At 52.6% G+C, this 18,231-nt stretch overlaps 1 protein-coding gene across 2 annotated transcripts in view; it reads right to left on the bottom strand.

The window, feature by feature from the left end:
* Positions 1-18,231, bottom strand: part of MMP16 (matrix metallopeptidase 16) — a 155,270-nt gene that overhangs the window by 43,085 nt on the left and 93,954 nt on the right. For both annotated transcript variants that reach the window (XM_045581566.1, XM_036437338.2), the window contains exon 5: positions 8,237-8,398. In XM_045581566.1, coding sequence (XP_045437522.1) covers positions 8,237-8,398 — 162 coding nt within the window. The remainder of the gene's footprint in view (positions 1-8,236; positions 8,399-18,231) is intronic.

The following is an 18,231-nucleotide window of genomic DNA, read 5'->3' as shown; positions in this document are numbered from 1 at the left end:
AGACAAAGAGAATCTTAAAGGCAGTAAGAGAAAAGCAAACTGTTACCTACAAAGAAGCTCCCATAAGGCTGTCACTTGATTTCTCATAAGAAACTCTATAGGCCTGAAGCAAATGGCATGAAGTACTCTGGGAAATGGAAAGCAAGGATATTACTATATCCAGCAAGGCTATCATTCAAAATAAATAGTCAAATAAAGAGCTTCCCAGACAAAAAAAAAAAAAAAAAAAAAAAAAAAAAAAAAAAAAAAGGCTAAAGTAGTTCATCTCAAATCACAACCAAGCTAGCAAAGCTAGCATTACAAGAAATGGTAAAGAGAATGCTGTTATGAGGAGAGGCGGGGAGGGGGAAAGAGAGATTAGGCATACAGAATTAAGAAGGCAAGAAAGAAGAAAATATAAAAAAGAATTAAAATAGCAATAAATAAGTACCTATCAATAATAACATTAAATATAAATGAATTAAATGCTCCAATCAAAAGACATAGGGTAGAGGATCCAAATGGCTGCGCCCAGGTAAACACCTAGCCGCAGCCACACACAACAATTTCAATAAAATACAACTAAAATATAAAATGGACATTACCCAGAACTACAGGAAAGTCGACTGACTGGAAATTCTACAACGAGAAGCAAGGAGAAAACCAAAAGGAGGCGCAGAGGAGCTGGAAAAGCCCAAGGTACGGAGACGCAGTGCGGAGAGGACGGAGCCGGAGAGGAGGGAGGCCGAGTGCCTGGCTGGCGTTCCCTAGCGGGAAGGAGATAAAACTCTGACTGTATTGGGCCCCAGTTCTGACTGCTCTGAACCCCAGTTCTAGGCCAGACCCCGGGGACCCAGGGTCATCCATAGGGAGCTGGGCTGTAAGGCGGAACCCCGGTGGAATTGGCAAAAGGAGGTCCCGGCGGCGCGCACATTGTGCGCAGAGAAGGAACGGTCGGCTGTGCCACGGGATTGCCCTGGCTGGAAGGAGACTGGGGCTCCAGACTGCTCTGAACGCCACCTCCAACTCCATTTCCAACTGAACTGAACCCCAATACCGGGCTCATTGGGGGGGAGCATAGACTGTTTAGTAGCAGGCGAAAATCTAGGGCACCTATCTCTCAGAGGCGCTTTGCAGCTAGTACTGAAGGACCCTGAGTCGCAGGAGCCGCATAGGGCGGGGCTGACAGAAGCCAAGGCTGTAGGCTCCACCCTGAAATCCCATCCCATCTGTAACTGCGAAATGCGACAACAAAATAGATCACAAACGAAAGAAATGGAGGACAAAAAGCGACTGGATATAGAGTTCAAATCTACGCTTCTAAGGTTTTTCAAGAATTTCCTAGAAAAGATCGACAAGACCTATGAGGATATGAAAAGAGATCAACTAGAATTAATAAGGAGTCAACAAGAAATGATAAGGGATCAACAAGAAATGATAAGGGATCAACAAGAAATAAAGAATACATTGTCTGAAATAAAAAATATTATACAGAGTCCTAAAAACAGAAGGGAAGATCGCAAGAATCAAGTCAAAGATTTGGAACATAAAGAACCAGAAGTCACTCCTCCACAGAAGCTAGAAGGCAAGAGAATCCAGAAAATTGAAGATAATGTAAGAAACCTCTGGGACAACTTCAAGCGAACCAACATCAGAATTATGGGGGTCCCAGAAGATGAGAGAGAGCAAGATATCAAAAACATACTGAAAGAAATAGTGACAGAAAACTTCCCCCACCTGGTGAAAGAATTAGACTTACAAGTCCAGGAAGCGCACAGAACTCCAAACAAAAGGAATCCAAAGAGGACCACACCAAGACACATCATAATTAAAATTCCAAGAGCAAAAGACAAAGAGAGAATATTAAAAGCAGCAAGAGCAAAGAAGGTAGTAACCTATAAAGGAGCACCTATACGATTGTCAGCTGACTTCTCAACAGAAACCATGCAGGCCAGAAGGGAATGGCAAGAAATATTCAAGGTGATGAATAGTAAGAACCTACAGCCAAAGATAATCTATCCAGCAAAGCTATCACTCAGAATCGAAGGTTAGATAAAGAGCTTCACTAATAAAAAAAAGCTAAAGGAGTTCATCAACACCAAACCAGAATTATATGAATTGCTGAAGGGGGTTCTTACAGAAGAGAAAGTAAATAAAGATAAAAATTATGAACAACAAATACGTAACTCAACAAGTGAATCTAAAAACCAAGGAAATTTAAAAAAAATCTGATGAACAATATTAACTGGTGAATGTAATAGAATCAGAGGTATGGAAGGGGAGTGAACTGACAATTCTTGGGGAAAAGGGGAGAGGTGGATGCAGGAAGAGACTGAACATAAACTGTGCACCTATGGATGAGGACAATGGGGAGAGGGGAAAGGGCAGAGGGTGGGGTGGGAACCTGGTGGAGGAGAGCAATTGTGGGGGGGGGGGAGGAACATTTGTAATAATATGAACAATAAAAATTTATTTAAAAAAAAGAGAGAGAGAGAGAGAGAGAGAGAAGAGACTGGTGGATGCCAGAGGGATGGGGAGTTGGGAGATTGGGTCAAAGATGTGAAGAGGTTAAGGAGTACAAATTGGTAGTTACAAAATAGTAACAGGTATGTAAAGTACAGCATAGAGAATATAATTGGTATATTATAATAACTGTGTATGGTGCCAGGTGGGTACTGGAAATACTGGGGGAACACTTTGTAAAGTATATGATTATCTAACCACTATTCTGTTCACCTAAAACTAGTACAAAACAATAGTAAATGTAAATTGTAATTGGAAAATAAAATCTAAATAAAAAATTGTAATACAATACAAAAATAAATAAATAAAATAAAAATAAATAAAATTCCAAGAGCAAAAGACAAAGAGAGAATATTAAAAGCAGCAAGAAAAAAGCATGTAGTTACCTATAAGGGAGCACCCATAAGATTGTTAGCTGATTTCTCAAAAGAAAGCAGGCAGGCCAGAGGGGAATGGCAAGAAATAAAAAAATAAAAAAAATAAAAAAAGACATAGGGTAGATCAATGGATACGAAAACATGAACCAACTATATGCTATCTACAAGAGACCCACCTCATAACAAAACACTCACACAGAATGAGAGTGAAGGGATGGGAAATTTTTTTTTCCATGCAAAGGGAAAAGAAAAAAAAAAAAAGGCTGATGTAGCAATACTTTTATCTGACAAAATAGACTTCAAAAGGAAGGCCATCACATGAAACAACAAAGATCACTACATCATACTAAATGAATCAATCCAACAAGAGAATATAACCTTTGTAAACATATATGCACCCAATATAGGAGCACCTCAATAAAAAAAAAAAAAATACTTCTAGGGGACTTTAAGAAAGACATCAACAACAATCTTGTCATAATAAGGAATTTTAACACCATTCTGACTTCATTGGATAGATCTTCCTGATGAAAAAATTAACAAGGAAACAGTGATCCTAAAGGACACACCAGGGTTTAATTGAAATTTATAGAACACTTCACCTCAAAGCTGCAGAATATACATCCTTCTCAAGTGCACATGGGTCATTCACAAAGATAGACCACATGTTAGGACATAAAATAAGTCTCTACAAGTTCAAGAAGGTTGAAATCTTCTCAAGCATCTACAGAGATCACAGTGGAATGAAATTAGAAATCAACTACAGTAAAAACACCCAAAACATTCAAACACCTGGAAGCTAAATAGCATGTTATTAAACAATGAATGGGTTACCAATGATATCAAGAAAGAAATAAAAAAAAAACTTCCTACAAATAAATGAAAATGAACACACAACAAACCCAAAATCTATGGGACATAGCAAAAGCATTCCCAAGAGGGAAGTTCATAGCACTAGAGGCCTACCTTAAAAAACAAGAAAATTAATAATAAACTATTTAACCCTACAACTTAAAGAACTAGAAAGAGAACAACAAGAAAAGTCCAGAGCAAGTAGAAGGAAGGAAATAATAAAGATTAGAACAGAAATAAATGACATAGAGGCAAAACAAAACAAAACAAAAATCAGTAAAACCAAGAGCTGGTTCTTTGAAAGGATAAACAAGATTGATGATCTATTAACCAGACTCATCAAAAAACAAAGAGAGAGGACCCAAATAAATAACATCAATAATGAACGTCACACCACAGAAATACAAAGGATTGTAAGAAAATACTATGAACAACCATATGCCAACAAGTTGGGCAACATAGATGAAATGGAAACTTTCCTAGAAAAATACAATATTCCAAACTGAATCAGGAAGAATCAGAAAACCTGATTAGGTCAATAACTATTGATGAAATTGAAACAGTAATAATAATAAAAAATAAAAATTCCCAGCAAACAAAAGCCCTGAATTAGATGGCTTCACAGGGGAGTTTTACCAAACATTTAGAGAAGAATTAACACCTATACTCCTCAAACTATTCCAAAAAGTCTAAGAGGAGGGAATACTTCAAAGCTCTTTTATGAGACCAACATTATCCTAATTTCAAAATGAGATAAAGACAGTACAAAGAAAGAGAATTACAGACCAACATCCCTGATGAACATAGGTGCTAAAATACTCAACAAAATATTAGCAAATCAGATCCAGCAATACATTAAAAGATCTTACACCATGACCAAGTGAGATTTATTCTAAGAATGCAAGGCTGGTACAATATTTGTAAATCAATAAATGTGATACATCACATAAACAAACTGAAAGACAAAAACCACATGATCATATCAATAGATGCAGAAAAAGCATTCAACAAAATCCAATATCCATTTTTTATTAAAAACCCTTAGAGGAACCAGGAATAGAGGAAGCATACTCAACATAATAAAGGCCAAATGTGACAAATATAAAGCCAACATTAGACTCAATGGATAAAAACTACAACCATTTCTTCTAAGAAAAGGAATAAGACAGGGATGTCCGCTTTCATCACTCTTATCAACACAGTACTAGAAATCCTAGCCACACCCATCAGTCAAGAAGAAGAAATAAAAGGCATGCCGATTGGAAAGGAGTAAGCAAATCTTTCAGTATTCACAGATGGCATATTGTACAGAGCAAAACCTAAAGACTCCACCAAAATACAGCTAGATTTCATAAATAAATTTGGCAATGTAGCAGGATACAAAATCAACACCCAAAAATCAATGGCTTTTTTTATACACCAATAATGAATTCTCAGAAAGAGAAACCAAGTAAACATCCCACTTACCATTGCAACAAAAATAATAAGATACTGAGGAATAAACTTAACCAAGGTGGCAAAAGACCTGTACTTAGAAAACTACAGGACATTGAAAAGAGAGATAGAAGATGATATAAACAAGTGGAAGAATATACCGTGTTCACGATTGGTAGAAACAGCATCATTAAAATATCCATACTACCCAAGGCAATCTACAGATTCACTGCAATCCCTATCAAAGTACCAACAGCATATTTCACAGATTTAGAACAAATACTCTGAAAATGTATATGGAATCATAAAAGACCCTTTCTCAGCAATGCTGAGAAAGAAAGACAAAGTTGGAGAAATCACAATACCTGATTTCAATTATATTACAAAGCCACTTTAATCAAAACAGCCTGGTAATGGCTCAAGATTAAGCATATAGATCAATGGAACAGAACATAGACCCAGAAATCCACCCAAGCCATTATACTCAATTAACATTTAAGAAAGGAGGCAAGACTATCAAGACAGTCTCTTTAATAAATGGTGTTGGGAAAATTGGACAGATACATGCAAACTAGACCACCAACTTACACCATACACAAGAATAAACTCAAAATGGCTAAAGGACTTAAATGTAAGTTGAGAAACCATAAAAATCTTAGAAGGATCCATAGGCAGCAAATCTAGGACATCACCCGTAACAATATGTTTATGGTTACATCTCCTAGGGCAAGGAAACTAAGGAGGAAATAAACAAATGGGACTACATCAAAATAAAAAGGTTCTGCACAGCAAAAGAAACCATCAGCAAAGTGAAAAGGGAGCCCACTTCATGGGAGAACAAATTTGGCAATGATACATCTGATAAAGGATTAATATCCAAAATATATAAGGAACTCATACATCTTAAAATACACACACACAAGACAAACAATTCAATTAAAAAATGGGCAAAGGACCTAAATAGACACTTCTCCAAAGTAGATATGTAGATGGCCAAAGGACATAGGAAAAAATGCTCAAAGTTATTAATCATCTGAGAGATGCAAATTAAAATGACAATGAGGTATCACCTCACATCTGTCAGAATGACCACTATCAATAAATCAACAAATGACAAGTGCTGGTGAGGATGTGGAGAGAAGGGAACCCTTGTGCACTGCTGGTGGGAATACAGACTGGTGCAGCCACTGTGGAGAACAGTATGGAGTTTTCTCAAAAAAAAAAAAAAATTAAATATGGAGCTCCCATTTGACCCAGTGTTCCCACTTCTAGGAATATATCCTAAGAAACCTGAAACACCGATCAGAAAGAATGTATGCACCCCTATGTTCGTAGCAGCACAATTTAAGGTCTGGAAAGTGCCCATCAGTAGATGAGTGGGTGGAAAAGTTGTGGTACATAAATACACTTATGGGCAGAGGATCCAGAGACATGGAAGCCTGGGAAAGACTGTGGACGCTCAGAGGGAAGACGGGGGAGGGTGGGTGGAATTAGCCAAAGACCTTACAGTATATATGCATCACCCATGGACACAGACAGCTAGGTGGTGAGAGCCTGGGACAGGGTGCAGGCGTGGGCTGGGGGGTGTGAATGGGGGAGGGGGGACACATATGTGATACGTTCAACAATGAAAATTTTAAAAATGAATAAATAAATGAAGAGTATGCCAAGATTTACAAAAGAGGAGAAAGAAGCAATAACCTGCTTGCTTAATCTGCTGACCTTCTGTCCAGACCCCTGACTCGGCCCCAGGAAGGACCTGCTAGTTCCCTCGGATACTCAGCGTGTTCAGTGTCCTAGAAACGTCACCTTGTGAGTCTCCCCAAAAATCAAGAGCCGCACACAGTGGACCTGTGTTTTTCAAATCTGTTCTAACCCGGTGAGAATGCTTACCACTGAGCTATCGCAGCGGACAAACTAAGGAATACACACAGGATTAATGAACTGAAATGCCGCCACTTAAACTGCCGGCAGCATCTCCTGGGCACTGGGCGTTCCGCCTGCACAGCCCCGGCGAGCAGAGGAAGCGGGAGGTACAGGCGCCAGGTTGGCACAGCACGACCTCTGTCTGCAGGCGATGAGCACCAAGGACTTCACAGCCTGTGGCAGAATGCCCTCCCAGGCCAAGGTCCGGTGAGGGAGCGGGTGATGGTGGAATGTGGGATAGTCCTTTTCCCTTCATCGTACCTGCATTCTAGACCGGGCCCCTCAAATAACAGCGCCCTCACTGCACTGGACACGCACTTAGGATACATGTGAGTCAGCGTGGCCATGTGTTAACGTTGACGCCCTCGTTCGTTAACTTTCATTCTTAGTAACGACAGGCCTTTGAGGCCGTTTCATTATATCCAACCAGCAAGGGCATTTTCTGCAACTTCAAAGGTGATTTGTCTGTGAAATATCTAACAGCGGCATCATAACCCGAGAGACAGCCTGTGAGTCTGCACCAAAGCCTCAGATGTTAGAGGAAAAGCTTATGTTTCTCACCATTTTTATTGGTTACAGTCATTTATCACCTATTTTTACCTGAACTTAAACACTGAATGTTATCAGCGCTTTACTGTAACTACATGTCTCAATGAAACTCAGTGAGAAACTCTTATCCGTGTTTAAGAATTTCTCATAATCTGTCTAGTCAGGCGTCTTGGCTTACTGCCAACAAAACTTGATGGAGTGAAGGCTTTGGCCAATAGGTAAGACTGCTTCCCTAGCATTTCCTCTCAGTGTACTGATAGCACCTATTTCAAAGAAGCAGGCCCAGCAGGAATTTCTGGACTCCTCTGCAGGGTTAAGCAAACGGAAGCAGTGGTTTAAAAAAATACAACCAATTTTTATACTTCGGAAAATAACTCAAATAAATTAATTTCTTAAAAAGTATAAAAGTCCTGCCAGGTAGCGGGGTTGGTTAGAACATCACCCTGATAGTCCATGGTAGGAGGTTCGATCTCCAGGCAGAAGCCATCAAAGGATGTGCCAATAAGTGGAGCGAAGAGCTGGTCTCTCTCTCTGTCCCTCCCTCCCTCTCTCTAAAGTCTACACATCGGAAACAACCCCGCAGAGGCAGTACCCACCGTAGATCTTCTGGATGCCCTGCAGGTCGTCGCTGGGCAGCTGGAAGCTGTCGGTCTCCATGTACTGGTAGAACGGGGCCATGATGGCCGTGGGGTCGTTGGAGTGCTCCAGGCCCAGCGCGTGGCCCAGCTCGTGCACGGCCACCAGAAACAAGTCGTTTCCTGTGCGGGAGAAGACAGGGCTGACTGAGGAGCACGCGAGCTCGGAGTCCTCCACGCTGTACCCAAGAGAATGGGGCATCCTGACTTCAACCTGACTTCTCCCTGGATGTCCTGCCTGTGCTACTTCACAAGGGGGTGGGGTGGGGAGGCGTGTAGGACGCCACATGCGTGTAGACATGTGAAGGGATGACCAAGGAAGGAGAGCTGAAGAAAGAGCAGCAGCATCAGAAATGGCTGCTTCTGCGCAGAGAGGTCCGTCTACTGGATCTGCTTGTACAGCCTGCGGTGCAGGAGCCCTCTGTGGGCCCGGGTGGGGCTCTCACTGTTACACGTGAGAGCGGGCAGCGGAGGAGTGAGGAAGGCTCCGGAGACAGGCTGCCATGTGCCCAGCCCCCTGTGTTTATGGAGCTGCAACTAAAACTCAGTCATTATTTATACACCAGGAGCCCAGCACTCGATTCAAAATCACACGGCACCACCCACCCTCGAGTCGCCGGTCCAGCCCTGCCTCCTTCTCTGGCCCTTGAAGCAGCCTTGGTGTGGAGGCCCCTTCCGCTCCACCCCCCATGCTGCACGCACAACCTCCTCCTGTCCAGAAGACCTGTTATGGCATCCTGGTTAATTAACATATTTTTCTATTAGATATACTGATTTTTCCTGCTTACATTATTTTTTAAAGTTAAAAAAAATTCTGTTCCAGTTGACATATAATATTACATTAGTTTCAGATGCACAGCACAATAAACTGACATATAATTTACTAAATGACAAGCCACTAAGTTTAGTTCCCATGTGGCACCATACAGCATCAGCACAATATTACTGAGTATATTCCTCTGAGAACTCGGCTGTTATAAGAACTCTTCTTCTCCTTACTGACCTAGAATGTGGCCTCACAGTCATGGTAATTACATTAGCTCTATAACTACAAATTCTAATCAATTCATAGACGAGCTGATTCCATCCTTTTAATTCAGAGCAAATCTCAGCCCAGCGCTGCAGTGCTGAGGGCACACAGACTCCATGGAGCAGCCAGCGGGGTCACCCATCCCTGGTCCATGGCCCCCTCACTGTTCACTGCATGCCTACACTCTGCAGGCACAGCTCTAGACTCAGATGGCACAGATGAGAACATGTCATACAACAATCCCCAGCCTAACAAAAGTAACATTCTAATGAGGGAGACTGGAAAGAAACAGGATAGAAAAGACATACAAGTGTTACATGATAAGAAGACATACAGGTGTTACACAGTGACATGCTGAGGGGAGACTTATAGGTGTTACACGGTGACATGATGAGGGAAGACATACAGGTGTTACACTGTGACATGATGAGGGGAGACGTACAGGTGTTACACTGTGACATAGTAAGGAGACATAGAGGTGTTACATGGTGACATGATGAGGGGAGACGTACAGGTGTTACACTGTGACATAGTAAGGAGACATAGAGGTGTTACATGGTGACATGATGAGGGGAGACGTACAGGTGTTACACAGTGACATGATGAGGAGAGACGTACAGGTGTTACACAGTGACACGGTAGGGGAGACATACAGGTGTAGCACAGTGACATGATGAGGGGAGACGTATAGGTGTTACACAGTGACATGATAAGCGGAGATGTACAGGTGTTACACTGTGACATAGTAAGGAGACATAGAGGTGTTACACAGTGACATGATGAGGGGAGATGTACAGGTATTACACAGTGACACGGTAGGGGAGACGTACAGGTGTAGCACAGTGACATGATGAGGGGAGACGTACAGGTGTTACACAGTGACATGATAAGCGGAGATGTACAGGTGTTACACTGTGACATAGTAAGGAGACATAGAGGTGTTACACAGTGACATGGTAAGGGGAGACGTACAGGTGTTACATAGTGACATGATAAGGGGAGAGGTACAGGTGTTACACGGTGACATGATGAGGGGAGAGGTACAGGTGTTACACGGTGACATGATGAGGTGAGACATACAGGTGATACACGGTGACATGATGAGGGGAGAGGTACAGGTGTTACACGGTGACTTGGTAAGGGGAGATAGGCAGAGGCCGGGAAGCCAGAGGGCACCTGTAGCCAGTTTGTGCAGAACTTTGGACCATGGCGACAGGAGGCTTTCAGTCTGAGTGGTGGGCCCTACATGCTCTGAGCAAAGCAGGGACCCGCTGGACCAGGCAGACTCTGGGGTGCCCTGGGGAACCAGGACCAGCTGTGCTAGCCTGGGACGTCATCGCCAAGGTGCGGGTGACCTGGCCTGAAGCAGGCGCCTCGGAACCTAGGGAAGCAGTGACATCCGGGGTGTATTTAGAGAAGAGTGCAGCTGCGAGGAGAGAAAGCAGAAACAGCCCAGGCGAGCTGCTTCCATGTGCGTGTGTGTATGTGCATGCATGTGTGTGTGCGTGCATGCGTGAGCATGTGCTTTGGCTCCTTTGGGGGAGGTGCGTGTGGGCAGCATCACAGAGCTCATTCCAGGGATGCTCAGTTGGAGACACCGTGCAAGTAGAATTCTGGCGACTGGCAAGGAAACGCACTTCCCGAGTCTCTTCACTCCCATGGACTTGGCCCCTACTGTCCAATGCCCCATCCTCCTTCTCGCATGAAGAGTCCAGCCATCCTGGGCAGGGCCGGGATGAGGCCATGGCCAGGCCACGGTCTCTGTCCATGTGGAAGCCGTCCCGCCCGCACACTGGCTCAGCTGTGCTCCCTGCTGCAGGCATCATGTGCAGGTCTGGGCCATGGGCTGTGTGGCTGCCAGACTACAGGGCTGTGGAGGCGCAGGGAGTGCAGGCCACGAAGCAGGAGTGCGGGGAGCAGAAGTGGAGAGGCTTCCCCTCGGCGCCATGCCCGGGCTTCCCTGAGCCTGGCTTGCACCTCTCCAGCCTGTCCTCCTTCCAAGTTAGAGGGACAGGAGCGCCTTCCCACCTCACCCGACTTCGCCTCATGCCCCAGCCCTTTTGCTTTCTTCCTGTTACAGATATGAATGACCATCTAATCAGCTGACAATTGCCAGGAAATTTTTTCTCAAGATGCTACTCTGGATAAGAAACCAATGCAATGTGGCTCCTGGGTCACACAGTCACGGGCAGAGGTGCACAGGAGGAGGGGCCCTCAGGAGGAGGGGCACGAGGCGTGTGTGCACACGTGCAGCACGGGCAGCAGACCTCCCGCTGCCCACAGCCTGCGCAGCTGAGATGGCGGCGGGAGGAAAGGAGCGCCGGCGTGCCCAGATGCCGGACACAGAACACAGAGTCCAGCATGAGCACCTCTGGTTTCAGACCAGATGCCTCTGCTAAGACCCTCATCTGACATCACAGGACATTGGAGACAGAGCGTCCACTGGGCAGTCAGGGAGTGAGGCTGGCAGGTGCTCCTGTGGGCTTCCTCCGCCAGGCGCACCCCGGACCAGGACCAGGCCCTCCCCGCACCGGACACTCCCCGCACCGGGAACTCCCCGCACCGGACACTCCCCGCACCGGACACTCCCCTCCCCGCACCGGACACTCCCCGCACCGGGCCCTCCCCGCACCGGACACTCCCCGCACCGGACACTCCCCGCACCGGGCCCTCCCCGCACCGGACACTCCCCGCACCGGGCCCTCCCCGCACCGGGCCCTCCCCGCACCGGACACTCCCCTCCCCGCACCGGGAACTCCCCGCACCGGGCCCTCCCCGCACCGGACACTCCCCGCACCGGGCCCTCCGCGCACCGGACACTCCCCGCACCGGACACTCCCCGCACCGGGCCCTCCCCGCACCGGACACTCCCCGCACCAGACACTCCCCGCACCGGGCCCTCCCCGCACCAGGCCCTCCCCGCACCGGACACTCCCCGCACCGGACACTCCCCTCCCCGCACCGGACACTCCCCGCACCGGGCCCTCCCCGCACCGGACACTCCACTCCCCTCACCGGACACTCCCCGCACCGGGAACTCCCCGCACCGGAAACTCCCCGCACCAGAAACTCCCTGGACCGGACACTCCCCGGACCGGACACTCCCCGGACCGGGCCCTCCCCGGACCGGGCCCTCCCCGCACCGGACACTCCCCGCACCGGACACTCCCTGCACCGGACACTCCCCGCAACGGACACTCCCCACACCGGACACTCCCCGCACCGGGCCCACCCCGCACCGGGCCCTCCGCGCACCGGGCCCTCCCCGCCCCGGACACTCCCCGCACCGGACACTCCCCGCACCGGACACTCCACTCCCCTCACCGGACACTCCCCGCACCGGGAACTCCCCGCACCGGAAACTCCCCGCACCAGAAACTCCCCGGACCGGACACTCCCCGGACCGGACACTCCCCGGACCGGGCCCTCCCCGCACCGGGCCCTCCCCGCACCGGACCCTCCCCGCACCGGACACTCCCCGCACCGGACACTCCCCGCAACGGACACTCCCCGCACCGGGCCCTCCCCGCACCGGGCCCTCCCCGCACCGGACACTCCCCGGACCGGACACTCCCCGCACCGGACACTCCCCGCACCGGGCCCTCCCCGCACCGGACACTCCCCGCACAGGGCCCTCCCCGCACGGGACACTCCCCGCACCAGACACTCCCCGCACCGGACACTCCCCGCACCGGGCCCTCCCCGCACCGGACACTCCCCGCACCGGACACTCCCCGCACCGGACACTCCACTCCCCGCACCGGGCCCTCCCCGCACCGGACACTCCCCGCACCGGACACTCCACTCCCCGCACCGGGCCCTCCCCGCACCGGACACTCCCCGCACCGGACACTCCACTCCCCGCACCGGGCCCTCCCCGCACCGGACACTCCCCGCACCGGGCACTCCCCGCACCAGACACTCCCCGCACCGGGCACTCCCGCACCGGACACTCCCCGCACCGGACACTCCCCGCACCGGGCCCTCCCCGCACCGGACACTCCCCGCACCGGGCCCTCCCCGCACCGGGCCCTCCCCGCACCGGACACTCCCCGGACCGGACACTCCCCGCACCGGACACTCCCCGCACCGGGCCCTCCCCGCACCGGACACTCCCCGCACAGGGCCCTCCCCGCACCGGACACTCCCCGCACCGGACACTCCCCGCACCGGACACTCCCCGCACCGGGCCCTCCCCGCACCGGACACTCCCCGCACCGGACACTCCCCGCACCGGACACTCCACTCCCCGCACCGGGCCCTCCCCGCACCGGACACTCCCCGCACCGGACACTCCCCGCACCGGACACTCCACTCCCCGCACCGGGCCCTCCCCGCACCGGACACTCCCCGCACCGGACACTCCACTCCCCGCACCGGGCCCTCCCCGCACCGGACACTCCCCGCACCGGGCACTCCCGCACCGGACACTCCCCGCACCGGACACTCCCCGCACCGGACACTCCCCGCACCGGGCACTCCCGCACCGGACACTCCCCGCACCGGACACTCCCCGCACCGGGCCCTCCCCGCACCGGACACTCCCCGCACCGGGCCCTCCCCGCACCGGGCACTCCCCGCACCGGACACTCCCGCACCGGACACTCCCCGCACCGGGCCCTCCCCGCACCGGACACTCCCCGCACCAGACACTCCCCGCACCGGGCCCTCCCCGCACCGGGCCCTCCCGCACCGGACACTCCCCGCACCGGACACTCCCCGCACCGGACACTCCCCGCACCGGGCCCTCCCCGCACCGGACACTCCCCGCACCGGACACTCCCCGCACCAGACACTCCCCGCACCGGGCCCTCCCCGCACCGGACACTCCCCGCACCGGGCCCTCCCCGCACCGGGCCCTCCCCGCACCGGACACTCCCCGCACCGGGTCCTCCCCGCACCGGGCCCTCCCGCACCGGACACTCCCCACACCGGGCCCTCCCCGACCGGACACTCCCCGCACCGGGCCCTCCCCGACCGGACACTCCCCGCACCGCGCACTCCCGCACCGGGCCCTCCCCGCACCGGGCCCTCCCCGCACCGGACACTCCCCGCACCGGACACTCCCCTCCCCGCACCGGACACTCCCCTCCCCGCACCGGACACTCCCCGCACCGGGCCCTCCCCGCACCGGACACTCCCCGCACCGGGCCCTCCCCGCACCGGACACTCCCTGCACCGGGCCCTCCCCGCACCGGGCACTCCCGCACCGGACACTCCCCGCACCGGACACTCCCCGCACCGGACACTCCCCGCACCGGACACTCCCCGCACCGGGCCCTCCCCGCACCGGACACTCCCCGCACCGGGCCCTCCCCGCACCGGGCCCTCCCCGACCGGACACTCCCCGCACCGCGCACTCCTGCACCGGGCCCTCCCCGCACCGGGCCCTCCCCGCACCGGGCCCTCCCCGCACCGGGCCCTCCCCGCACCAGACGCTCCCCTCACCGGGCGCTCCCCGCACCGGACACTCCCCGCACCGGACACTCCCCGCACCGGACACTCCCCGCACCGGGCCCTCCCCGCACCGGGCCCTCCCCGCACCGGGCCCTCCCCGCACCGGACACTCCCCGCACCGGGCCCTCCCCGCACCGGATACTCCCCGACCCGGATACTCCCCGCACCGGGCACGAATCTCAAGCAGCCGAGGACCCACCAGGGCCCCAAGCATAGCCGTGGCTCCCGGGCCCAGGAAGAGCCAGGCGACACCTGAGCTCAGTGCTGGGTCCCAGATCCCTGTGGGCCCTCCTGCCTGCTTTTGGTCGGAGTCCCAGGGGCCTGTACAGGGTGACATTTCTCTTCACCTGCACAACTTCCAGCCTGTGCACTGGCTCCTGCCCCAGCGAACAGGGCGGGGAGTCTGGCTCTGGGCTGCCTCTGGCCCCGCTGCCCCGGGGGGTGAGTGTGGGCCTGGGGGCTGTGAGAGCTCCCTTCTCCCCGGAAGACAGTCTTATCACACGCGGTTGGCACATTGAGACCAATAAGAGAACCACCGAGACCAACAGGGGAAACCAGTGACCACACCGGTCCTTCGTTTGGGGACCTGCGCCCTCAGGTCCTGCGCAGCCTGTGGCCACGCCCAAGGTCCTGCCCGTCTGAGGAAGGTGAGCCCACGGACACTGACTGATCGGACAGAGCCCGCAGAGCATCCCCGCACTGTCCACAGAAACACTGGCCGCGGAGAGCTCTGGTCACTCTCCTCCGGACGACGGCAATCCCCTAACCACCCGCACGGAGTCTAACGGGACTGTTGTGGACGAGGTACCGCCTGTGACTGGATTCCACTGGAAACAGCGGCTGTCGCACGTGCGCTTTAGAGAACTAAAGAGCGCGGGATCCCAAGGGCTCCGGGCTGAGCACTGCTCAGGCCGAAACTGCACACACCCTGATTGGGCTCTCACAGGAGGCCCCGCGGGCCGGGCCCCACGGCGCCTCTGGTGCCCGGTCTGGGTGTGCTCGTCTCAGAACCCCCAGCATCCAACGATCACACCTCACCACCACTCTCCTGCCATAACTACCTCTACACTCACCCAGTGTCCCTTCGCCATCCAGGCGGGTTCCCCCGCTGTGCCGGGAGGACACTTCCCCAGGCACAGAGAAACGATGATGCAGCCCGGCCGAGCGGCTCCGTGGGTTGGAACGCTGTCCCAGAGGATAAGGTGACCAGATGTCCCACTTTTGGCTGGACAGTCCCGATTTTTAACAATTTGTCCCACAGTGTTTTAAAAATGTCCAGATTTTTGGAAAAAACGCTGCAGGACGTGGGACAAATTGTTAAAATCGGGACTGTCCCAGCAAAAGTGGGACGTCTGATCACCTTACCATAGGAACATAAGCTGAGGGTGCCCGTTCAGTCCGGGTCAGGGCATGGGCCTGGGCTGTGGGTTTGATCCCGGGTGGGAGCGCAGAGAAGGCACCCAGTCAATGTTTCGCTCCCTCTACCTTCTTCTCTCAGGCGTGTCCTTGGTGCGGATTAAACACTGTTATGAGGAATCCTGACAGGTGTTGTCTCATGAGCCTGTCGAACACTGGCCTCTCGGCGGCCCCACTGACTCCGCTGCTTTCTCTCACCTCCTTCCTCTGGCACCCTAGCCCCTTAGCTCACTGCCAACCTGAGCCTTGAGTCTCTCATTTCCTCACTAATATCGTGACATTTTCTGGTATTTAAAATATAAGGAAATCAAATACCCATCTAATAGGTCTTCCAAAACCATTACGTTTTTCCAAGGTATGGCCCCACGGGACATTTCCGGTTCTAATTCATAAGCTCAGTGCTCAGCTCAGGCCTGCACGCCAGGAGGGGCGCCAGGAAAGCTCCAGATTGACCCGAGAGCCAAACGCTTCCCTCAGGCGCTGGTGTGACAGAAGTCCGCTTTTTAGCGACTCAGGCACGTCTCATGTCTTCACTACAAGCAGCAAAGTCTTGCGAAGCAAACCTCACGTGGCCGTGGCTCCCTGCACTGTGCCGGCTCTCAGGGTGCCGCCTCCGCTGAGCCCGGCTGGGACACGCTGGCCCTGGCCACGTCGCGGGGGTCAGTGCTGTGCTCCCGCGCTCCAGGGGTGGAGCCCCTCCCTCCGCAGCTGGGACAGACACCATGCACTGACTGACACAGAGTAATGGAGACACGTGGCCCGCATCGCCCCTCCCGTGGACCAAGTCCGCTCTCCCCCATGATGCCGAGGTGCCGGCAACAACCCGGCGTCCAGGCCTCAGCCACTGCCACTTCCTTTCCTAACGAAGGTGCTGATTCTCATCTAAAGAGCAGGAGGAACTCACAACAAACTAGAGCACTCACAGGCAGAGAACAGAGGGATGACTGCCAGAGCGAGGGCAAGGTGAAGGGATCAGACACGTGGGATCACAGCCCTGGTGAGAACTGTGCGTCTGCCAAGGGGAGGGCTCTCAGAACATTCCAGCAAAACCCTGTCTTTGTGCAGTCAGAGGGGCTTCCAGCACAGGCACAAAGCACCCACAGCCAGCCGGAGGGTGCGGGGGTGGGGGAGGGTGCCGGAGGGTGCTGGGGGAGGGGGTGCCGGGGGCTGCTATTGGGATCTCACTCGTGGTGGGTCCTGCCAAAGGCTGGGCATCACTAAGCCTCCACGTCTCCTCCGTCTGCCGCTATGACGGTGAAGCCCACAGGGTGAGGTGGAGGAACAGGAGATTTCGGTAAGGAACCCTCATTCTCAATCCTCACCGGAGGAGGTGTTTCCATTGGTGCTGAGAGAGAGGAAGGGAGAGAAAGACAGCGGTCGGTGCCTCTGGCTGCATCCTGACTGGGATGGAAGCCATAACTGGGCCTGTGGGTCCAGGACAAGCCCGGCCTCTGGGGCCGCTGCCGGAGAAGGCTCCTTTCAGAGGGACTGGGAACGAGCACTTGGTCCAGGAGGGGATTCTCACAGTGACCCCTTGAGCTGACGTGGTCACCCCCAAATAGCAACCGAACAAAGGTTTGGAGAAAACTGGACGAGCCGGGAAGTGGCACAGCACCTCGGACTGAGGTCTGTTTGACCCTGAAGTCCCGTTTCTGGGCTGAACATGACCCTCCATGAGTTACTCCCCCCACTCCCCTCCCCCAAAAAACACCTGTCTGGAGTAAGCGTCATTGCCCGCACCGGTTAAGCCGCCACGTGGCCGCGGGCTCAGTGAGGCAGAGACCAGTGCTGCCTCCCAGGCCACCACGCCCTCGGCCCTGCGCAGGAGTGTTACTGCCATCGCTGTCACGGCGACAGGAAGAGGTTACCGTCCACCGCATGTCACCGGGAGCAAAGCCATCACATGACCAAGTCTCCCAGGAGCCCAGCCATGTCTGCCGAGGACACTGCCTTTGGCTCATTGGGGCGTGTGAAACCTCACCACGGCGACACCCCAAAGGGGTCCCTACTAAGGATAGTGCGGGTGCCCTGCTACGTAACCAGCCTCCCTCCC

The sequence above is a fragment of the Pipistrellus kuhlii genome, unplaced genomic scaffold, assembly GCF_014108245.1.
Source record: "Pipistrellus kuhlii isolate mPipKuh1 unplaced genomic scaffold, mPipKuh1.p scaffold_m20_p_14, whole genome shotgun sequence".
NCBI classification, from domain to species: domain Eukaryota; kingdom Metazoa; phylum Chordata; class Mammalia; order Chiroptera; family Vespertilionidae; genus Pipistrellus; species Pipistrellus kuhlii.
Note: the sequence above shows the minus strand (reverse complement) of the source record. Positions and strands in the feature narration are given on the sequence as shown.